General features: G+C 35.2%; 1 protein-coding gene across 1 annotated transcript; it reads right to left on the reverse strand.

Annotated features, from left to right (window-relative positions):
• Positions 1–460: 460 nt before the first annotated feature.
• LOC120124874 (26S proteasome non-ATPase regulatory subunit 6-like) lies at positions 461–2,266 on the reverse strand. Its single transcript, XM_039143443.1, has 5 exons — positions 2,169–2,266; positions 1,131–1,221; positions 883–1,028; positions 566–784; positions 461–497 (listed from the first exon to the last, which is right to left on the reverse strand). Exons 1-4 carry the CDS (start codon positions 2,249–2,251, stop codon positions 742–744), a joined length of 363 nt encoding a protein of 120 aa, XP_038999374.1. The 5' UTR covers positions 2,252–2,266; the 3' UTR covers positions 461–497; positions 566–741.
• Between the last annotated feature and the right edge of the window lie 23,978 nt (positions 2,267–26,244).

The following is a 26,244-nucleotide window of genomic DNA, read 5'->3' on the forward strand; positions in this document are numbered from 1 at the left end:
TTTGTAATATGTATTGGAGAAGGAAAAATGGTGATTACAGGTTACTCACATATCAATGAACTCCAGTGTCACCCCAAAAGCCTTTGCCATGGCTTCTATTGTAACACTCCTGTAGGACTCTAGAAATTGAGAGTACACAACAGTTCTGACTTCCCTCATGGAAAACCGGGAATGAGGATGCAAATATCGGTCCAGTTTTATACGCTATGTCAGGCCAGCTGATATATAATTCAAACAAATAGAATGAATAGATCCGTGAAAAAAATAGCTTTGACCCATCATGAGACAAATTCTTAAATGTTGGATAGTAGTAGAATTGGATAAGGGATGGAGTTTGGCACAAACTAACAATTTGCTATGTATTAATAAATCGTTAGACCAATGCATACCGAAGGCCAAGAAGAAGGATTTGTAGTGGTAATCATATAAGAGTTCAAAAATTCGGAAAGATGTGGAATTGTTCCGATCACAGTCAGGATTTCAGGAGCATCAACCACCTTCAAGATTTAGACATTGTAACTGACCCAGATAATAAAGAATACAAGTAATAGGACAAGAATGTTACCTTTTGTTTCAGGGAAACTCAATCCAATGTTATGATACTTGTAAGCACAGTGTAAAATATGAATGTATTAGAAGGGAAAAGATCAGAAGTTGTAAAGGTTGAAATGGAATCCAAAAACAGATTGGCAGCCTTCTTAAATTTTGGAATGGACAAGCAATACAAGCCTTCATACGCATTTAAACGGTTCTTCCTCTCCCAGTCACCCCTCCTTCAAACAAGCTGGAACCAAAACAGGAGCACAGCACGTAAAAGGCACACATCTCAAGTTATGCAAAAGTTTGAAGTAATAGAAACAGTTGATAAATATGATTACATACTTTTTCGCTTTATCAATGCTATTGGAAATAATATCAAAATCCATATAGAACAAGCCTATTTGCAATGTATAGAACACCAAGTACATGTTTTGCCCAACAACAACAGTCTTGCTTTCTGTCACCTTCAGTTGCTCCAATTCTTCCTCATAGATTGAGAAGCACAGAGGTCAAGATGAGGAATACAGCACTCAAACATAAATAGATGAGCTGGAATAGCTTCAAGAGTAATAACTTAAAATAGTAAATACCTTTTTACCTATCCGAATGTAATATAAGGATTTAGCTAAATGCGCTTCTCGAACTTCACTTTCATCTAAGTTTTCTTCAGCATCAGTAATCCTTCAATCCAAAAGGGCAGACTTGATTTAAACAAAATTCAAGAAGAAAACAGTTCTCTTTCCTAGAAATGATTAGCTCTGTAATTGAGAACACCATTTAGTTCCAAATCCTAATGATATCACCATGAAAACTCTCAAGCAATTGAAAATGAGTTATAATATTGAATGATGCACATTCAAATCCCTCTCAACTATTTTGTGATTGCTGCAGAAGAAAGAAATTGACTCAAACTGAAAAGGAGTTGCTATCGTGGAAGTCCACACATTCTTGTATAGAAAGAAGAAAATGTGATAGATTCAAATCGGTCTACTTTTTCTATGTCGAGGAGGGAAAGGAATAGAAGAGCTTTAGATGGAAAAGTAACCCTCCTCAAGGCTCTTGCAGTTGCATACTTGGATTTCCACTATTCATATCAATTCTTGTATTGAAAATGACTCATAATATTGAATCAGTGCACATTCTTATACAGACAGAAAAATGCTACCAATTCAAATCCATCTTAACTATTTTGTGAATGCTGCAGAGAGAAAGATTGACTCAAACTGACAAGGAGTTATAATCTTGGAAGTCTATACATTCGTGTATAAAAAATAAAACAAAATGTGACAGATTCAAATCTAACTACTTATTCTATGTTGTGGAGGGAAAGAAATAGAAGAGCTTTTGATGGAAAAAATTACCCACCTCAAGGCTCTTGCATACTTGGATTTCCACTATTCATTTGAATTTCATGGACGGGAAGTGTTAGAAGAAATGATGCTATAGATTTGATCAATTTCCTGTTTTATAAAATCAGCATTGCACTCTGGTTGCCACTAACTGGAATATTGTAGTCGGTATTTATTATTTACCAAAAGTGGGGAAACAGCAAGTATTGCTTCTTCCCACTTTGAGTATTTTAAGATCTCAATAATTTAGATTATTCAGCTACAACAAGTTGTACCTACTCTGTTCTTTGGGGTAAAAGAATAACTTTCAACTCGTATCTACATGGCTCGGCTGCATTTGGATAACAACATTGCAAGGGCATTGATCTAGTAACTGTTATAACTCCAAACAAGACACCATAACACTAAAACACCTCTGATAATAACAGGCACTGATGTCAAGGAAAATGTCCAATCAGTTGCGACTGAAACATGGAGAAAACAAAAGGAAAAAGAAAGGAATTTAGTATTTAACTACTCAAAACACTCGATTAAAGTTCTAATTCTTGAAATCCTTAAATAGTTCGGAACCTGTCTCTTTCCCTAAATGTTAATCCACAACAACTTCCCAATCATCAAGCAAAGGGAACTGACAATACGCTAAAAGCCCCACAATATATGCTCATCAATTTTAGAATTAAATGAACCTCAACCAACCATGTGAACCAAAAACCTATACTTCCCATCAACAATCAGAACGAGAAAAACCTAAAATATACGATAAAGTTCCTATCACTCTTAATTATTCAGCAAACACGCAGGAAATGGAAGTTAAAAGAAATACACACTTCTTGATGTAAGACCGTCCACACTCCTCCAAGGGTGAAGAAGAATGGGCTGCCTTGATTGTTTCCCGATCTAGGATAAACAATAAGTGATGTTTCCACTTTAAAAGCTGGGGCTGCAAATAAGAAAAGTTTAAGTTAGAATGATATAAATGATAAGTAATGACTGAAATAGATGGAATAAGATAAAGATAAGATGATGTAAGAGTTGGCTGCAGAATAATGTGATGAAGGTGATGATATGTTGCACATCTTGAAGGTGGCCTTTGTTGGTGAAGATGGTCCTCGGCAATGTGATGGAAAATGAAGATAGTAACTTAAAGAAGACTAAAAGAAGAACCAATGTTAAAGAACAAAGACCCAGACTTTATATGCATCTTTAAGGGTGGTAAACAAAGACTTCGACCCACTATCTATAAAGAGATAGGAACCACAAGTAACAAGGTGAGAAATATAAGGGGTGATGCCACAAGTATAAAATACTTGATAAGTGATATAGTTCTAAAAAGAACTTTAAAGAGAGAAAATCTCACAAGTATATTGATATGAAAAAATATGCCTTACAAATGCCAAGGCATTGGCTTTTTATAGATTTCCAAACGGCATTGTCGAATGGTGACAAATCTATTTGGCTAGGTTGAACCCTTTGGAAGATACATGTTCATTTAATGAAAAATAATGTCCCTAAGCCTAAAACAAAGTAATAAATTCGTCTAAGTGTGAAAAGTCTTTGAAAAAGCAAGTTTTTGATGAAGTTTCGTGTCTTTTATTGAAGATTCATGCCCTAGGCCGAATGGTTAAGTGTTGGTTCGGCCAAGGGAGCATTTTGAATGCATTTGGGTGGCTTTGAATGCATTTGGGAACCATGATGAAAGCATTGCTCTCCAAGGCAGAATGCACATGATGTTTGAGGGAAAGATGTATCTCTAGGCCGAATGGAGGTGTCTCTTTGGTGTTTGGCACCAACTTGATGTCATATGGACAACACATGGTCCCTTGCTAGGTGGCTTGACTTGGTAGCTAACTAGGTAGGTGGTGTAGCTAACTAGGTAGGTGGTGTAGCTAGCTAGGTAAGTGAGGTAGCTAGCTAGGCACCTAGTGTCACTCCAGCTGCTCCAGCTCCCATCCATTTAGCCCAGCTTCACTTGTCAGCTCCCCAGACTTCATCTCATGTCCAGCTAGATTAAGCTCCCGTTCAGCTCCTTCAGCTACTCTTTTAGCTCCATTAAGCTCCTTCGAGATATGTGAGGTATCATAACACCTTGTAAGCTAACTTTGAGCCACCATGCTTGTTACTTCACTCCACCAAGTTGCCATATGATGCCTCACCAATGTGTTTATGATGTAAGGTACTCGTACCTTGATTTGATTGCGGATATAGGAAGGAAGCAAAACAACCTGCAAACAAGTGAATGGCTCAAATAGAATGGCTTGGTAGTTGATGTAGGTGAAAATGAGAGGCTATTTCTGATTTGAGAGTTGGTTGCAGAAGTATGGTTGATATGGTAATGGTTTGGGCTTATGAAACAAAGAAAAGTGTAGGATATTATCTTAAATAAACTAAGGAAGAACCAGTGCTATAGGAGAGAAAATACCCAACCTTATAAGACTATTTAAGGGGTGGTAGAAAGGAGTTGGACCCACTAGATAATAATCTAGGAACCACAAGTATCAAATGGAAGGGGTTGACGCCACAAGTATGGAAATACTTGATAAGTCGATAAAAGTCACCAAGGACTTGAGTAAAGAGATAAATCTCACTTGAATAATTATAAGAAAGATGTGTTTACAAATGAATAGAACTAGCCTATTTATAGAAATGAAGAGACATCGCCGAATGTATACATGGTGGTTCAACTAACCCTTGTGTCCCTTAAAAAATACTTAATTATTTGAAAAATAATCTAGAAGCATAGGTGATGTTTCGGTTGGAATAGAGAGTCATTAGCCTTGGCCGAATAGTCCTTGAATCCCTTCAATTTAGGCGCTAATTTGAAGCAACACATGCCTTGGTCGAATGTTGATGTTGGTTGGATGCTTGACACGCATGGCACACGCCTTGCTGGTCATATGGCATGCATATGGGAGTTCTAGAGAGCCTTGTGGTGCAGCCTTGTGCATAGGATGAAGGCTGGTCATGTGCATCACCTTGGGCGTGCATGGGTTCTCCTCCAAGCTTGCTTGAGTGTGTAGCTAGCTAGAAATGCAAGGGCTGGTGGTGAATGAGCTTCCTAGTCGAGACCTTCTTGGTTCCTTAAGTACTCTCCTAGCTGCCTTCAGCTACCTATTTGGCCACTTTTAGCAACTTGGCTTCATTTAGTCCACCGATCTGAGTTTAGCTAGCCTTTAGCTCCTCCAGCTGAATTGAGCTTCCCATTATCTTCCACGAGCTGCCATGGAGATTGTGAGCTACCATAGAGTGCCAAATACTTCCTCAAGCTGCCCTAATGTGTGTCGTGCTTCCATGTACTTATATGTGCAAAGAAAACAAGGTAAATAAAAGGAATTGAGCTGGAATGAATGAATTACCTTGCTGTCGTGCATGTTTGTGGACTTATGAGCTATGAATGCATGTCATGAGCTAAGAACTATATGATATAATATATGTAAGCTAATGTATATGACTTAGGAGCTGAATTGAATGGAAATGAGCTAAGAAATGAAAGAATGAGCATGCTGTCAATTCTTGAATGAAATGAAACTTAGCTAAATGGATGCAAGACTAATATAAATCAATAATATGCTTGAAATAACATCATGCAACAAGTAATATAAAGATGTGGATATGTTAAGTTACATTTCATCTATTAAAACATTATATAACTTAGCATTGGGTGGTGTTAACTTGTCAAATTAATTGAAAGCTTCAAGACACTTAGTTAAGAGTACTTCTCTGAATTGTTTGGCTCTGGATCTAGTGTAGGCGTGACCACATCATCCCCCTTCTTTTAGGCGATTTGTCCCCAAATTGTTTCCATATTCAAATGGTGACAAATCTTATACATTGAATGAATCACTTTGTAACACCCCAACCCGTATCCGGCCCGGATACGAATCTGAGGTATCACATTGACTATTCAAAACGTTTACATTTATAAAAAATTGTGAAAATTTTTAAACTTTCATTACTATATAAAGTTAACCCTTTACATAAATATGTTCAAAGCATTACAAAAACCATAAGAGCATACATACTTAACGACTTTGTTTGCATGCCAACCTATTTATTACATAACAAGACATATTGTGTAAAGTACTTCTGATCTTCGAGTGGAGATATGTTGTTTTGCTGAACTTATATTTGATCCTCCTGCTTTTCAGTACCTACATGTAAAACGCTTACACACTAAGTCATAGACTTAGTGAGGCATAAAAATATAATAATACTGCATTTCCTATAATATGAACATGTAATCTAATTATTCAATCATGTTACATATGATTCAGTGTAAATATTAATAATCTGATAACATGTATTAATGTAAACACTTTTGATACCTTTTATAGGCCCATGTACATTACTAAGAACTTAAGGTATTCGAGTACATTGAGGTTGTGCACATATGCTGTCACCACAACTCGTATGGGGTCCCACTAGGGGCATATGAAATTTGTCCCAAAGGACCTATGTATTTGTCCCAATAGACCTCTGTATATGTCCCGAAGGACCTATGTAACCCTCGACTCTTGGCATGCCAACTATACCTATAGCTCTCATATCATATAACATGGGCATTATTCTTATGCTTCATATTTTCATGTACTCATGTCATTTCCCTTGTAGTCACATATTTCTTTTATTCTATCATATATCATATAAATCATATATCGTTTATCAAATCATATAAACATTATATGACTTATGCACATATCTATAACAATCATCATGTATGCATGTTCATAACTATTATACTATGAAAACTAATACAGGGAATAGACTTATCACAAGTCTTAATTCCATTGAACTATAACTCTATTAAGCACTCACCTTAGTCTCACTTGATTCGAATTGATTCTAATTCTTCGATTGTTCCAGGATGAAAATTACGTTCAATATCTACATGATCACACATTGATACATATCAGTATTCCAAACAACATACTCTAATCTTTCGTTTCTTAAACTAAAGGAAAGGTGAATTCCATTTTTATTTAATGTAGGTATCGATACACTCTATAGGGTATCGGTACATCCCTTAACCGGTGTATCGGTACACCGCCTATGTATCGGTACACCGCCTATGTATCGGTACACAAGTTACATTCAAAAGTTTTCGTTTCAAGGGGGTATCGATACACTGCCTATGTATCGATACACTTATTGAATTCGATGGTTTTTCATTTAAGAGTGTATCGGTACCTGTTGAATGTGTACCGATACACTTTGTCCATAAATCATATTTTAAGCATGAAAATTCACTCTTTTCAGCTTCAACACTTCATGTTTCCTCCCCTTTCATGTTCTTAACTCACATACATATGCTTAAACCAATTTATACTCATTTAATACATCCTTAACCTCAAAATCCCATCCTCCATATAGAAATCAATAATCATACCAATTTTTCAATATGTTCTAAATCCAATTCTATCACTTCATATCTCGTAATTAAGTTGATGACAAGTCAAATTTAGTTTCAAATTCAACTTATCAACTCTTTTCCAGAAATTCATTTAGAAGCACCTTCTCTTTAATCTCTTATAACTTCTTCATCTTTTGATTATAAGATAACTTAAGCTTTCCTTAAGCTTAAGTATCACCTAAGGATCATAAACCAAACTAAAATTTAGCAAATAATCAACTAACCAGAAAACTCACATTTGCTACCTTGGGTTCACGGTGGAGAGAAAGAAAGATGGAGAATTCTCTGGAAACTTTGTTTTCCTTTCCCAACATCTTCACGTGTATATATCCTTATCCTATTTTATTTTTAATTCATTTATTAGTCAAATGACCATTTTACCCTTCTATTCATCATTCTTTGCAATTTAATGCTACACCAAAATTTCTATATAAATCCTTAAACTTTTCAATAATTTCTACTTTAGTCACTAAATTCTGAAATTTTACAATTTGGTTACTAACCCGTAGTTTGGGATGTTACAAATCTCCCCCTTAAGAAAATTTGTCCTCGAATTTTCATTGCATAAAGAGATGGGGGTACTGGTTCCTCATATCCTCTTCATGTTCCCACGTTGCTTCCTCTACCTTTTGATTCCTCCATAATACTTTGACCAATGGAATATTCTTGTTTCTTAGTTGTTTCACCTCAAGAGCTAATAATTGGACCGGTTCTTCCTCATAAGTTAGGTCAGGTTGAACTTCTATCTCTTCTGATGTTACAATATGGGAGGGATCAGACCTATATCTTCTAAGCATGGAAACATGGAAAACATCATGAATCTTTTCCATTTCAGGTGGCAAAACTAGTTGGTATGCCACTGGTCCCACTCTCTTAACGATTTTATAGGGTCCAATAAACCGAGGACTAAGCTTTCCTTTACGTCCAAACCTCAACACTTTCTTCCACAGAGACACTTTCAAAAACACTTTATCTCCAATTTGAAATTCAATTTCCTTCCTCTTTAGATCCGCATATGATTTCTTTCTATCAGCTGCAGCTTTCAGATTATTCTGAATCATTTGAACTTTCTCTTCTGTTTCTTGAATCAACCTAGGAAGAAAAACTTATTGATCCTTAAGCTCATACCAGTTCAAGGGCGTACGACACTTCCTCCCATATAAAGCCTCATAGGGAGCCATTTTAATACTTGACTGATAGCTATTGTTATAAGCGAATTCAACAAGTGGTAAGTATTTTTCCCATGATCCTTTAAACTCTATTACACAGGTTCTCAACATATCCTTCAGAATTTGGATAGTCCGCTCAGACTGTCCATCAGTCTGAGGATGAAACGTTGTGCTAAAGTTGAATCGAGTTCCTAACGCTCTATGTGAAATCTTCCAAAACCACGATATGAATCTAGGATCTTGATCGAAAGCAATGGAAACAGGTACACCATGCAATCTGATAATCTCCCTGATGTACAATTCAGCATACTTATACATGGAGAAATAAGTTCTTACTGGAATGAAATGAGCTGATTTAGTCAATCTATCCACAATCACCCATATTGAATCTACTTTGTTCGGAGTCAAAGGCAACCCCGTCGTAAAATTCATCGTCACATTCTCCCATTTCCATTGAAGAATATACATTGGTTGCAATAGCCTAGACTGTTCATCCAGTACCGATACCTCTTACCCAGAACTTACTCGTTCCAACTTGAAATTTGACCCAAAACTCCCTCAAACCTTCCATTATGACTTCCTCTCAATCCTTCAAACTTAACTATACTTATAACAACTAACTTATTTTACTCTAACACACTTAATCATCCAAAATTCGATAATATCACTTGAAACTAAGAATCTTACCACAATTTCAACATGCTCTAAATTTATTTCAAACACTTTATATTTCTTATTTCAGCTTATGACAAGTCAAATTTCACTTCAAAATTCATTTATTAACTCTTTCTTATCAAATCACTTAAAAAACCCTTTTTATTCAATCTCCCGTAACTTGCTAATCTTTTAGTTTCTACTTATCTTTAAACTTCCATAAGCTTTCCTAATACTCCAAAAGTCAAAACCACTCATAAATTACAATAAATAATCAACTTGAATAATCCTTACCTTATCTATGGAGCTCACGGTGGGAGGAGGAAGAAAAATGAAGAGACTTCTGGATTCTTTTACCCATTCTTTTCCCTTCCACGTGGATATATAATATCCAAGGGATGAATTAAAAATTCATTTTCTTATCAAATGACCATTATGCCCTTCCATCATTCCTTATTTTCTATTCAATCCTACATACAAATATTCAAATTAAGTCCCTGAACTTTTCAATTTTTTTAAATTAGACATGAATTTTAACATCATACAATTTGGCCACCAGCCCGGTCTTTGGGATGTTACAAATCTCCCCCTTAAGAAAATTCGTCCTCGAATTTTCATTGCACAAAGAGATGGAAAAATTATCTACGCATATCACCCACACGTTCTTATGTTGCTTCCTCTACTTTAATTTTTCGTAGTTGCATTTAATAAACTTGTCTTCAATCTCCAAGGAATTCAATCAATTACCCGTGTTTTCACTCCTTCGATTCTATACCTACTATTGACCTTTAGAACTCCGTATAATATCATTCACCATGTATATAATAGTGTTCTACCAACACGATAACCCAAATCATTGTCAATTCAAGATCATAAGTCAATTGATTTCTTTCATCATTCTCTAATTGTTTTGCAACATAACCCAAACCTTTACTCTTGTAAAATCCTCATCCGAATTATGATGCACATATTCTTTTTCTAATTCCTACTTATACTATCCTGAAAATTAATATCAATATTCTTTTATCCTCTAAAAAATTCTTGGAACTATACCATCCAAAAGTAACATGCCTATCTTTAACAACTTGATCAGAGGGAAATAATCATTCGACTATATCTCAACTTCCTTAATTTATACAAATCCTTATATCTTTGACTACGTCTACATAGCGAAGAAACATAACCTTAAACAAATTCACGTTATACTTGGTCAACTTAGCCTGGCATTTTTCTTCCGATTACACTTACCTTGCTAAAATAAAGAATGCTAACTTAATCAATTTGTTCATAAAAGCTCTTTCTCATTTCCATTGAGAATTAAAAATTGCTTACTTATATACCAAACTTATAATCTACACCTCATAATAACCCTTGTCATACTGGATCCTTTAAACTCAATCATTTAAATTCCTTAGCTCTTAATTCCTTTACAAATTAAAATATCCTTGCAACATAGATCATCGTTTTTCTTCATAACTCTTCTCATATCACTTATGCTCATCTCTGATTACTAATTTTTATCACATCTTCATAACCTTGATAGTCATCACTACTTGCACAAAACCTTATTCTTTATCAAATAACCATTCTTAATTCCTTATGTTTTTTGGAATAAATTTCTCATACCTCAAAAGAACTCGATACAACTTATTCACCTAAGTACTGTGCCCTAATGGGTTAGTCACTATTATCTCGTTACTTATTACTTCTAATTGGATTTTCAATTTTATCATCAATTTACTACTAACATATGAATAATTGATCCCGAATCTATCAAAACCAACACATATTTATCAAATAATTGAAAGGTACCTGAAATGAACTCCAGATCATCGCGATCTTCATTAGTCTTTATGTTATAGACCCGGGTATTAGAACACACTTCATGTTGAGTGGACGACTCAGACTAATTTCTTCCTCGGCCTCTGCCTCTAACTCTCTAAGTTACCATAACAGATTGTTCGGTTTTTGTAGACTCATCAGTCATCAATGGACAATCTTGGATAAAATGTCCGGTGTCACTACATCTAAAGCAGGCTCCAGAGACCACTCGACATACTCCGGTATGATTCTTTCCACAATGCTGACATTACCTTGATTGACTTAAATTTGATCTTCTAGCAGAGGATGCAAATGAAGACCTAGTCTGAGGTTGAAAACCAGAATCTCTGCCTCTCTTTGATGGTGCTGAACTCGATGAAGAACAAGTTCTCTTAATTATATGATATATTTATTCTCCATACCTCTCATTCTAAGCTATCTCTAGATCTTTAGCATGATTAACCACTTCTTGAAACGAGGACAGATTCAAAGCTAACAATAACTCTTTTAATCTAGGGCGCAAGCCCTCCACAAACCAATGCATACATCCTTTTCAGTTAGAATTAGCTCAGCAACAAATCTACTTAGCTTATTAAGCTCACACTCATACTCATTCTCGGTGTAATTCCCTTGCTTCAAGCTCACGAATTCATGCTTCATTTACCTAATAAACTGATCACCGATGTACTTATTCTTGAACTCTTCTAAAAACAATAACCACATCACTTGATCACTTGAAATTCTCATGGTGACATTCGTCCACCATACTCCAGCTTGTCCGCGTAGTAACGAAACTACTCCATCTAATTTCTCCACTTCAAAATAGTGGAGACCCTCCAACATTATCTTCACATCATTTTACCAAAGGTCGGCAACAATTGGACCTTCCTCAGCTTCACCCTTGAACTTGGGTGCTCCTAACTCTTTTAACTCTTTCACTATATTCATTCTAGGAGTTGAGGGAGAAGGAGGTTGAAAAAACGTCATAATAACATTCAATATCCTGAAAAACAACCCCTGATCTTGTACATGCACTTCCTGAGGTGTCCGCTCTTCACCTTGCCTTGCCAGGGCAAGTGAATTGCGACTACCTTCAGGTCTATCATCTCCCGCATCACTTCGGGAGCTTTCGTGGCCAGACATCTATTAAACATAACCATATAACTCTATTAGCAAGACAACACACTCCTTATACTACCAGATAAGAAATTTTCACTTTTTGTTGGCATGTAAACTTTTTAAAAACACTTGACTTCAGTTTGAGCCTAGAATCGGCTAAATCATAGCTCTGATACCATTAAATGTAACACCCCAACCCGTATCCAAAGTGTCACATTTACTTTTCAAATCGTTTACTTTTAAAAGATAGTTGAAAATTTAAACTTTTATTTATATAAAAACGGTGGAATCCCTTGATCAAAGTATATAAAGAAAATTCAAATTCTAACTGAAAATAAAATACTTAATAATTTACATAAATACAATAAAGTTTGTTTACAAAACTGATCAGAGCATATACAATTCAAACCTTTAATTACATGCTAACAACATTCAATATAACAAAATACATACGGTATAATTTGTTTCTGATCTGATCTTCTGAAAGGAAATGCTTTCCTGACTTGCCTAGCTTTGCTCTTCTTCCATCTCTAAACGTACGTGTGAAACACTCACACGTTAAGTCATTGACTTAGTGAGGCATATAAAATATATATAAAAACATTACATCACTTAATCATATTCTAAGCATTTCACACCATTATGTAAAGAAAACATGGAACACGACATATAACGAAAGCACATATATGCACACACATATATATATACATATAATCATCATTATCACTATCATTACCAACATCATTATCATTATCATTCACTGTTCATTTTTATCTTTTTCTTTTAATAGCCCATGGTACATCATTGAGAACTTAAGGTATGTGAGTGCATTGAGGTTGTGCACAAATGCTGTCACCACAGCTCGTATAAATTGCACCGAAGTGCCACATATAAATTTCCCGAAGGACCATATAGTATTTTCAGGAAGGACCGCGTAGAAATGTCCCGAAGGACCATATAATATTCTCCTGAAGGACCGCGTAGAACCCTCGACTCTTGGCATGCCAATTATACCCTTATCTCTCATATCACATACTTATGGGCTTTACCTTTTATACCAATTCATATAGCTTATCACATAGGCATGTATTCACATAGACCATTGTCAAATAGCTTATTTCATATTTTCATATTTTCACATAGTTCAATATCACATAGTTTATATCACATGTTCACATGTTCACATAGTTCGACATCACATAGTTTATATCACATGTTCATATGTTCACGTAGTTCGATATCACATAGCTTATATAATTTTCACATATATCCACATAGATCATGTAACACATATGATAACATATAACACATAGTTCATGTATAACAATGCATGTAACATAATAACATATACCAACTATACTTATATTCATGTACACATAGAAACCATATAAACAATATACTATTATTCATAAAATCATGAAATCAAAACATTGGAAATAGACTCATCAGATGTCTTATTTCCCACATCACTATATCTTATAAGTGTATGCACTCACCTTGGCCTCACTAGTCAAAGAAACACCTATAACTCTTATCTCTCACTTGATTAATCTTATATCTTCGATTCGTCCGGAATTGGCTTTTGTTTGATATCTACACAATAATACAATTGGTATAAATATCGGAACTCGAATCACTATAATCAATCCTTAATAACATAAGTTAAACGAAGTACTTGTTTTACAATTTTATTCTGATTAGTATCGGTACCCCAAGCACAGTATCGATACTTCCTTATTGTGGTATCAATACTTTACTTCGGTATCGACACCCTTTCTACATTCTGGAATTCGTTCATAAAAATGGTACCGATACTTAAACATTGGTATCGATACCCCTAGTATCGATACTACTACTTCGATATCGATACTCTTTAAAGTGTTCATCCACTTTTACCTTATGGTATCGATACTGTTCATCCAATATCGATACCCATACCAAGATATCACCTATTTTTCCTTAAAGTATCGGTACTGTTCATCCAGTATCGATACCTCTTACCCAGAACTTACTCGTTCCAACTCCAAATTGGACCCAAAACTCTCTTAAACCTTCCATTATGACTTCCTCTCAATCCTTCAAACTTAACTATACTTATAACAACTAACTTATTTTACTCTAACACACTTAATCATCCAAATTCCCATAACACTTTAAATTTCACTTCAAAATTCATTTATTAACTCTTTCTTATCAAATCACTTAAAAACCCTTTTTATTCAATCTCACGTAACTTGCAAATCTTTTAGTTTCTACTTCTCTTTAAACTTCCATAAGCTTTCGTAGTACTCCAAGAGTCAAAACCACTCATAAATTACAAGAAATAATCAACTTGAATAATCTTTACCTTATCTATGAAGCTCACGGTGGGAGGAGGAAGAAAGATGAAGAGGCTTCTGGATTCTTTTACCCATTCTTTTCCCTACCACGTGGATATATAATATCCAAGGGATGAATTAAAAAATCATTTTCTTATCAAATAACCATTATGCCCTTCCATACTTTCTTCTTTACTATTCAATCCTACACATAAATATTCTAATTAAGTCATGAACTTTTCAATTTTTTGAAATTAACATCTTACACTTTGGTCACTAGCCTGGTCTTTAGGATGTTACAGCACCTGTTTCACACAATTGATACTTTTCTTCAAAGTCCAAGTCAGTAGCATATTGCTCTTTGATGAATGAAAAACCAAGGAGTTTAGGATTCAAAGTATTAAGTAAAACATACCTGTGTGAAAGAGCATCAACTACAATGTTATCTTTTCCTTTCTTATAGTGTATAACATAGGGAAATGACTCTAGAAATTCAATACATTTGGCGTGCCTCTTATTAAGTTTGTGTTGTCCCTTGATGTGCTTCAATGCCTCTTGATCAGTATGGATGACAAATTCCCTTGGTAACAGATAATGTTTCCATGTTTCAAATGCTCAAATGAATGCATACCTCTCTTTGTCATAAGTTGGATAGTTCAGAGTTGCACCATTCAATTTCTCACTAAAATAAGTAATTGACTTCCCTTCTTGACTCAAAACAGTACCTACTCCTATTCCGGAAGTGTCACATTCAACTTCAAAAGTTTTATCAAAATTTAGCAAAGCTAGTAATGGGGACTTTGTTAAGCAGTCATTGAGTTCGATGAATGTCATTTCTTGTTCTTTGCCTCAAGAGAAGATTGAATTCTTCTTAATAATCCCTGTTAAGGAAGTGGCAATTGAACTAAATTTTGGTACAAACCTTCGATAGAAACTAGGCAATCCATGAAAACTCCGGACTTGACTGACATTAGTTGGTCTTGGCCACTCTTGAATTTCTTTGATCTTTTCTGGATCAACCTCCAAGCCCTGTGAGCTTACAATGAAGCCTAAGAAGGTAACTTTGTCAGTACAAAAAGCACACTTCTTGAGATTAGCATATAAGTGATCCCTTCTCAAAGTGCCAAGAATAGACCTTAAATGATCAATATGATCATTTAGAGACTTACTGTATATCAAAATGTCATCAAAGTAAACAACACAGAACTTACCGATGTAAGGCCTAAGGACATGATTCATCAGACGCATAAAAGTGTGGTGCGTTAGTTAGGACAAAAGGCATGACTAACCATTCATACAAACCTTGTTTGGTTTTGAAAGCGGTTATCCACTCGTCGCATTCCTTCATTCTAATATGATGGTAGCCGCTTTTCAAATCAATCTTAGAGAATATGCTGGCACCAATGAGTTCATCAAGCATATCATCCAACCCAGGTATAGGATTTATACTTAATGGTGACTTGATTCACGGCTCTATAATCTACACACATTCTCCAAGTCCCATATTTCTTTGGCACCAACAAGACCGGTACAGCACAAGGACTTAGACTCTCTCGAATGTATCCTTTGTCTAGTAGTTCTTTGACTTGCTTTTATAATTTCTTGGGTTTTTTCGGGTTTGCTTCGGTATGCTGGTCTGGGAATGGGCTCCGGGAATGAAATCAATTTGATGTTCAATTCCCGAATTGGTGGTAGACTATCTGTAATTTCTTCAGGAAATATGTCTTCAAATTCCTGCAAAAGAGTGGAAATGGAAGAAGGCAAGCCTTCAGGAGGGTTAGTAAGTAGAAAGTTTTCCTTTTATATAAGCACAAGTATAGCCTTCTTTGTGGACAAATGCTTCTGAACATCTCTCTGCTGGCATATATGTTTATCTTTTGAATATTGCTTTCTTTGGCCTTCTTTTCTTTCTCCCATTCTTCTATATGTGCTTTAAAGTTACTTGGTATTCATGGACTTGATTTGGAAGCATAGGTGCCAGCGTGATATTCCTTCCTTGATGTTGGAAGAATACTCATTGGAAAATCCATCGTGAGTAGCCTTTTATCAAATAGCCAAGGACGTCCGAGAATAAGGTGGCTTGCACTCATTGGCACCACATCACAAAGGAATTCATCCTTATATTCCAATGGAGAAAGGAACAACTACTTGTTTGGTAACCTTGGCTTCTCACACATCATTTAACCATTGTAATTTGAAGGGATAATGATGCTTGGAAGTCTTTAGGCCTAATTTATCTACCATATGGGTGCTTGCTACATTTGTGCAACTTCCTCCATCAATAATCATTATGCAGACTTTTTCTTCCACTTGACACTTGGTATGGAAGATGTTATCTATTTGTTCATCTTCTTGACTTTGGATGTTCAAAGTTCTTTTAACTACAAGAATGCTAGATGGAAGAGACATGATTAGTGAAAATAAAGAAAAGAAATATGTTAAAAGGACCTTACCAAATTTTGCTCTCACAAAACCTCACGAGTTCACTCCAAAGGTAACTTGAATGACACTCAATCTATAATACCCAAATATCAAGTCAGTGATTATATTGAAATGATTTAAAATTTGGAGGATTAAATTGAATAAATGGTAAAGTATAAGAAATGATTTGATTAAGACCAATTAGTAAGAATGGAAGAATGAAAGGCCATTTTGGTCCTTTAGAGTGGAATAAATTTAAAATTCATTTTATTAGGGATTTAAGAAAGGGAAAAAGGGGAAAGTTGAAAACTAAACTAAGTCATCTACTCTTCTTCTTTTTCCCCCATGACCATGCTTTCCTCCATAGCCAAAGGTAAGGCTTCAGCTAGTTAGTTTTTCCTTTCATTTTTAGTTTGTTCTTGAAACCTTAAGTGATATGGAAGCTTAAGGAAGGGTTATAGAGGATTAAAACTAAGAACTGGATGATTTATTTGAGATTGAAGAAAATGAGTTTTTGAATGGTATGTTGAAATATGAGTTTTTTTATTGAGGTTTATTAGTAGATTTGACTTGTCAAATAAGTAAATAAGAGATTAGAAGCCTTGGATGTGATTAAAACATGTTAGAAAAAGTAGTATGATTCTTAGTTTTAGATGTTCTTTGGAGAATTTAGATGTTATAAGAAGCTAAATGGAGGAAAGTTAGTTGGGTTAAGTGATGTTAAGTTTAGGGGTATTATATTTGAGGTAAAAGTAAGAGATTTAAACGAAAATTTGGTAAAAATCGAGCTGAAAAACAGAAAATCTGGGTAGGGTATCGGTACTGGAAGAACAGTACCGATACTATAGGTTTAAATTTGAAGAATTCTGATGAACACTATCGATATTGATGCAATTAGTATCGATACTGATGTGGCTATCAATACTAAGAGAAAGGTATCGATACCATAGATTTCAGAATACAGAAATGGTATCGATACTGAAAGGGAGTATCGATACCATAGTATAGAAGTACCGATACCATAGTATAGAAGTACCGATACCATAGTATAGAAGTATCAATACCATGGTAGGGGTACCGATACTATTGAGCATGGAATTGTAAGATAGGCTGAAATTGTAATAGAAATTGAAAATAATAGTATTTTTGAGTATTATTAAAGTATAAATGTAACACCCTAAACCCGTACCAGACCCAGATACGAGTCCGAGGTGTCACATTGACTTTTCGAAACATTTACTTTTACAAAAGAATGAAGAATTTCAAATTATTTAAAAACAATTGGTTTACAAAACATATCAGAGCATATAAAATTCCAATATCTGAATTACATGCCAAATATATTCATTAAAATAAAATACATATTATTCATTTCTTTTCTGATTTGACCTTCGGTAAGGAGAAACTGACATATCTTGCTCCTCTCTACTCCTTAATCTTCTCGGAACTTACGTGTGCAACACTCACATGCTAAGTCGATGACTTAGTGAGGCATAAATAAACTTAAATCTAGCATCTAAATACTATTTCCTACTATGTACACTTCATGTAATCATATTAATTATAAAACACATTATGCATCAAACATAAATACATACATATGCATAATATCTCATTATCCTTATTATTATTCTTATTATTATTAGCATTATTTTCATTATTATCTCTTAGTCACATGCTCTTGTATCTAACATTCTTAACCAAACCATATACACATCATCATATCATATATATCAGTCCACAAAGAAACAAACATATAATCATACCAAATTTATTTATATTATCTTTTTATTAACCCATTTACACATGTGAGAACTAAATATATGTGAGTACATAGAGGTTGTGCACATATGCTGTCACCACAGCTCGTATAATTCCCACTTAGTGACATATGAAATTTGTCCCGAAAGACCTATGTCCTGAAGGACCACATATCACATCTATGTCCCAAAGGACCACTCTTTAAGAATCTTATACATATTCCAATGGACCAAATAAGTGTACCGAAGTACCACATATATGTTCCAAAGGATTACATATATGTCCCGAAGAACCACGTAGAACCCTCGACTCTTGGCATGCCAACTATACCTCTAGCTCTCATGACACATAACATGAGCAATATTATTTATCTCATTTCACATATTCACATAACAACATCACATAGACTCATAGCTTCTTATAACATAACTTCTTATCATATCATTCACATCATATGGCTTATCTCTTGTGATCATGTAATCACATCACTTATTTTCATATAACTCATTGTCACATGACTTATCTCATAGACACATATTCATATACCTTAAAATCACATAACTTATACCATATCATCTATAATCACATAGTTTAATATTATTTAGCTTACTTCATTTTTCATATGCTCACACAGTTCATTATCACATGGTTTATATCATATTCACATAACATGTATTCACAACAATCATATAACATATACCATATATACACATATACTCATATCAAACACATACTTATAATCATGAATTCATGTATTCTAATATAGGAAATAGACGCAAGTCTATTTCCATTAAACATCATAAACTAACTAGTATGCATTCACCTGGCCTCACTAGTCAACACCGATCTCTTATCTTTTTCTCGATGACTATTACTTGTCGACTTGTCCGGACTTTGCTCTCGATCGATATCTACAAGAATACACAATCCAATAAATATCAGAATTCAAGTTACTTGCAAATATTCTTACTATTACAAGCTAATCAAAGCACTAATCTCTAATTTCAAGTTCAAGTAGTATCAGTACTATAAGCACAGTACCGATACCTCTATCCTTGTAGTATCCATACCCTTCCTCGGTATCGATACCTCATTTCGATTCTGCCATCCTTATTTCAAAATGGTACCAATACTTGCTTAATGGTATCGATACCCCCAATATCGATACTACTCCTTTGGTATCGATACTCTATGAACAATTATATGAATTTATGCCTTATGGTATCGATACTCATTCAAGCAGTATCGATACCCAAGCACCAATTATCACTCATTTTCTCTTTTAAGCATCGGTACTTGATGAACAGTACCGATACCCCCTGCCCAGAATTCATTTTATCTTACCCAAAAATCTTACCAAACTTACTTAATTCTTCTACCATAACCTCCTTTTAGTCCTTTAGGCTTAACTACACTTATTCTAACCAACTTAGATCACTTTAACTCATCCTAATATCCAACATCCCACATACATACTTGAATTCAATAATCAAGCCAATAAATCAACATGTTCTAAATTCGTTTCTAACACTTTGAATTTCTTAATTCAACTTATGACAAGTCAAATTCAACTTCAAAATTCATCTAATCCTTCTTTTTCAATAATTCACTTACAAACTCCTTTTACTTAATCTCTCATAACTCATTCATCCTTGAGTTTTAGCCACCTTAAGCTTTCCTTAGGCTTATATATCACCCAAAGATTAAAACCCAAACTTAAAGATCAAGGAATAATCAGCTTACCAAAAGCTCACCTTTGAAATAAAGCTCACGGAAGAAGAAGAAGAAGCTTCATTCTCCAGACTTTTCCTTCCCATTTTCACGTTGTTATATCCTTTATAAAGGAATAATAAAAATATTCCTTTGAAAAGACTAATTTACCCATACTTCATTAAATATTTACTAAACAATCCTTCACAAAATATTCCCAATTAAGTCCCTGAACTTTTTAATCTTTCAAAATTAGACCTCAAAGTTTTAAAACTTCTATTTTAGTCACTAGCCCTGATTTTAGGATGTTACAATAAATGTTAGGGAATATACTAACATTGGTATGATATGTGTCTTTAATGGATGCTTGTGTAGATCATAACCAAGCTTCTGAGTCATGCAAGAAAAAGGGAAAAGATAAAGTTGCGGAATAGTCGGGCATCATTAAAGCTTATTAGCGAGGCCTATCAGGTGAATGCATTTATTGTATTTATATGAGATGAGAAAGACTCACAGTGAGTCAACTTAGAATGTTTTGATTTAATGTATGTTTTACAGTATTTAATATACTTTCATAAATATGTATGAAAATGATATTATGAATAAGTTTTAGAGTATGAACTGCTCTAAAATAAATAAAAATGCATAACGATGCATTATTGGCATAAAAGTGTCATAAATGAAAATGCATAACGGTGCATTATTGGCAGAAAAGTGCCATAAATGAAAATGCATAACGGTGCATTATTGGTAGAAAGATATGATAAATAAAAATGCATAACGATGTATTATTGGCAGAAAGGTGCCATAAATGAAAATGCATAACGGTGCATTATTGTTAGAAAGGTTCCATAAATGAAAATGCATAACGATGCATTTTTGACAGGAAGGTGCCATAAATGAAAATGCATAACGGTGCATTATTAACAGAAAGGTGCCATAAATGAAAATGCATAACGGTGCATTATTGGCATAAAGGTGCCATAAATGAAAATGCATAACAGTACATTATTGGCAGAAAGGTGCCACTCATGGTATTCATAAAAGGTGAATGACCATTTCGGCACTTCGGTGTAATGTATGTACCTTAGATTCTTATTTAACATATATTGGGCAAAATAAAGTATAATTGGGAACAAAATACAGAAAAATAAGTATGTTGGGCATACTAAGAATGGTTTTGATGGCTATATGAAAGAAACCTGGGTTTAATTGAGATGATTAATTGATTTTTAAGAAGTATACGAATTAGTTCGTATTTCAATAGCTATGATATGATTATGTATGAATTTCAGTTCAATTACATTATTATGCCTCACTAAGTAAATACTTAATGTCTGTTGATTTCACGCGTAGGTAAAAGCCGAGATTAGATGTAAATAGTACTGAGTAACTCAAAGCATTGATGAATATATTGGAATATCAGTAAGACATCCTATGATAAATTTTTTGACTTATTTTAGTGGTATGTACTTATGAATGTCCTATTAGCTCTATTTAAATATTTTGGAAATTGGTTTGTAATAGATTATCTCGATCGTCTTATATTGATTTTAAATATGAATAAGGTGAACTAATATTGATAATTAGAGTAGACATGTTTAATATATATATAATTGAAGAATGTATTATAATCTATATTATTAAATGGTTTTATATGAAGAAAACAAAAAAAAAATTCTGATTTTCAAGTATCGAGAATATTTCAAAAGTCATGTGACATCTGTAACTCGTGTACGGAAACATATACGGGAAATGGGTGTTACACAATCCGCTCGTTTTTGCACTCTAGGACTTCAAGGCTTTTAGTTGTCCTCTTCTAATCTCCCATGCTCAAGCCTTTTTCCTCTCGGTCTCTTTGTCTTAAGTTCTAAGTAAACTTTACTCAAAACTATACCAAGTACTCTAACTTATTGTGCGTCGGCTGCAAATGGTTAGTAGGTATGGAAAATAAAATATAATGTAATAAGGTGTCTTAGAAATAAGAAAGAAAAGAAGAAAATCGGTTACTAATAGCAAAGTCACTTTATAACATTTTTATCACCACAATCAATTAGAAATGCTGACTTGACTTGCTTGGTGATGAGAACTTGTTGTTTGTGCTTTCAACTTCTTTTTCTTTGCAATTTTCCTTTCCTTTTTCTTTTTTTTTCTTCTTGAGTGTCTGCAATTTCTTTGCTGATTTTTGAATTTTCTTCACTTGCACTTCTTTTTGTATTTTGGATATGTTGTTGTTGCACGTTGCTTCTTCCACCAAAGCTATGAATAGAACTTGATCTAAGGTACTCGTACCTTCAATTGACTATTGTCCGCTCTTTGTGAGTACTATAAATGAGTGCGGATATGTGTGCAAGTATACACAATCAAACAAGTAATAAAGTGATAAGTTGAGTATCGTCTCCATAGGGAATTGGATAAATCAAATAGATTTATCGAGGCACTTTACTTTGTCACCTAAGTAAAGTTAGTTATGGTATGTACAAATGAGAATGCAGTGGCAAAATGGAATGGATGTGGTGGTAATGGAATAGTGATAGTGTGGTAGCAGATGGATATGTAGTAACCATATAAATTGTGGTGCGTGCAAACAAATAAAAATGTCAACGCAAAATAAAATGTAAATACTTGATTTAATAAATATAGGACTTTAGCTTTCTCACAAGACAAGCAACAATGGAAATGAGTGATGGGAGTCACAAGGAAAACCTAAGTCTATTTCTCTGAATGGTGTTTCTTCTATTCTTACCCTGCCCGACAGAGTCTACCGAGGTGCCCTACGCTATCTCTAGCAAGGGACTCGACAGATTAAAGATGTCCTGGTAAAACCGATTGGCGTAAACCCCTGCAGTGATCCTATTGGTCCAGTTAACAGGATATGTCTTGGAAATAACTTTTTGCGGCAGCGTTAACATCTAACTTATCATTTATGTATGACTCCTTTTAGTCGAATAAAATCCTAGCCTTATCTCTAAGGTGGATTAGGCCTAGTTACTATCTAGAACCCGTTGTTTATGTAGTTCCTCCCTATTTTCTCTCGAATACTAAGGATAAATTGCCAAGGCATTCTATCGAACCTCATGAACACTCCTAAGGAAAGGCTACTCTCGTAGCTCCTACAACCTTAAGGCTTTAAGCATCATAAACAAAACAGAATAAAGCATGAAACAACAACCATTCATTGAAACAAAAACTTAAACATCCATGCGAACTCCCACCAAATAGGATTAGTTCATGGTGGGATTCGAAATCAACAAGCATAAAGCAAGATTCATTCGTTCCTTACAACCCAACAACAAAATATGAAAGCAAGTACTAAGGGGAGGAGAAAAAGCCTTCAACTTGCACTGCCAAATGCCTTCCTCGGCCACCAAGGACTGCTCCCAGCGAACTAGCTCCTCTCGGATGCTTAGAACGCCACTCCCTTCTGCTAGTCAAGGAGAAATGCCACGACAAGTAGGATTGATGGAGAAAAGTGAGACATTCTCTCTCTAACTTTTTTAGGTCAAATGTGGCTGGAACTAAAGTCTTTAACATTGTGGCTTCATCCTCTATTTATAGGGGGAGAAAAACCCTAAGAATTGGTGTTAAAATTCCTAGGATGCCCCCAACCTTGCTTGATTCTCGTGAGCATTGGGAAGTGGTCCAGCATGAGCAGCTGAAATAGCCCATACTGGGTGGTTAGCTGAACACCTGACATATGCAGCAGGGTATGGTCCAGCATGGGCATTTGCAGCAGGGTGGCATGGTCCAAGCGGATTTCTCGGTCATGGTCAGAGATCACGTGAAAATAGGGACAATTGGCTCCAAAAATATCTTCTTTCATTTTTTTCACTCTCGAAATGCCAACCAAGTTGACATTTTAATTCTGCTCAGCAGTTTCCTTATGCCACGTTATTTCCCTTTTTCTTTTCCTTGCTCTAAAATCCTACACATCACCAAACAAACACCTTCCCCATAAAGTAGCACTGATTACAATATAAAATGCCGCGGCAAACTGAATTCCACCACATGCAACTGAATGCTTCTAAATCTATCTACATGGTCCTAGATGAGCTCTTAAACATTCAATAACTTAAGTGAAAAGGTCCCAAAATGTGACCTTTTTACGGAGTTATCACACCCCCAAACTTAAGCTATTGCTTGTCCTCAAGCAATGAATAGTATTAAGCAAAATAAAAATACCATGGCAAGTTCAGAAGCAAAATAGTTATATAGGATAAAATTTCAGCCCTCAGTATTTGGCTTCAACATGCTAGACTAAGTTGAGAAATTAAGTACCATCCCCTAGGACAAGATTCTTTGTGTGGGTGTGTGCGTCTTTGTATCCAATCCATGCTTAACAAACCTAAAAATTTTCTAAGCAAGCTTTCTTAATTTGCCACGACATTTACAACTTTTACTTCCACATTGTTGTTGTTTTTTTTATTCTGCTACAAGAGGAGTCAGCTCATCACTCCTACCATCCCACACTCTAAGTGAAAGGGAGCAAACCTTCCACCCACAAGCTAGTCAGGTAATGTCATCTCGTGACTTCTTTCATTCACTCATATGCCATAGCTGCCATTTATTAAACTGCAGTTTCCAGGAAATACTGTGGCATAGCGGAGTGTCTCTCTACAGATATGCCGAGGCATTTATTCATAACTTCATTCTTTTTTTTTGTGTGGGGTTTTTATCATTCAAAGTTTTATGCCACGACATTTAAGAATTCTCTTATAAAAAAATTCTAAGTTTCTCAAGCATGGAAAGCATACAATCGTGTATTCAAGGGTTTTAAAGAAGAAAGTCATAGGGTTGGTTCTATCATCCTCAACCAGTCATGTACATTCTATCCTAGCCATCAAATTCATCATCATCGGGCATCCTTAACTAATTCCAGAAAACTATTCAGGCAATTACTAATGTCATGGCATATTTAGTTTACTACTACTATCATGCAATAATGCGAGAACCCTACTTCCCCCAAACTTGAGAGAAGCATTGCCTTCAATGCTTACTAAAACTAAGGAAAATGAAAACTACATGCTATGAATGTAATGCAATGCAAGGTACCTTGTCTTCATTCTTGTGGTGGCACGGCTATCGTGCGACGTGTGCGTTTTCACAGTTGCGTGGGGATGGAATGTTCAGGATCTGATGCTGGTACGTTTGAAGGTTGTGTGGACCCTAACCTTGCAAAGAAAAACAAAACAGTTAATTAAAAGGAAACAAAATAAACATTTATTTATGCACAAGAGTAATTTTCAAATGTCACGGCATCCATAAGATGTTGGGCCAATATCAACTTCATGCAAGAGAAGTACAGTTTTGTCACGCAATGGTGGGACTCCTTGGTATGCCTTCAGGCGTTGGCTATTGACTTTGAAGATGGATCCGTCGTCTATGTTCTTGATATCAACAGCGTCGTAAGGGTAAACATGGTGAACTTCAAATGGTCCCGACCAGCGTGACTTTTATTTGCCTGGGAAGAGTTTGAGCCTAGAGTTGAACATCAATACTTTCTGACCCACATGAAAATGTCGTGGCAAAAGCATTCTGTTATGCCACTTTTTGGTTTTTTCCTTGTAGAGCTTGGCATTTTCATATGCTTACGCTCGAAACTCCTCCATTTCATTCAGATCGAGCAATCGTTTCTCCCCAGCAAGTTGCTCATCAAAGTTTAGCTTATTTAATGCCCAGTATGCCTTGTGTTCTAGTTCAACTGGTAGGTGATAGGATTTTCCATATACCATCTTGAAGGGCGACATTCCCAGAGGTGTTTTGAATGCCGTCCTATAGGCCCAGAGCGCTTCATCGAGTTTTGGAGACCAGTCTTTCCTTCGAGGGTTCACCACCTTCTCAAGGATTTGCTTGACTTCTCGGTTGGACACTTCAGCTTGCCCATTTGTCTGCGGGTGATATGTCGTGGCAATCTTATGTCGCACGCCATATTTCTGTAATGCCTTGGCAATCAGCTTTTTATCAAAGTGAGTGCC

Source organism: Hibiscus syriacus, unplaced genomic scaffold (assembly GCF_006381635.1).
Source record: "Hibiscus syriacus cultivar Baekdansim isolate YM2019G1 unplaced genomic scaffold, ASM638163v2 tig00110429_pilon, whole genome shotgun sequence".
Classification (NCBI taxonomy): Eukaryota; Viridiplantae; Streptophyta; class Magnoliopsida; order Malvales; family Malvaceae; genus Hibiscus; species Hibiscus syriacus.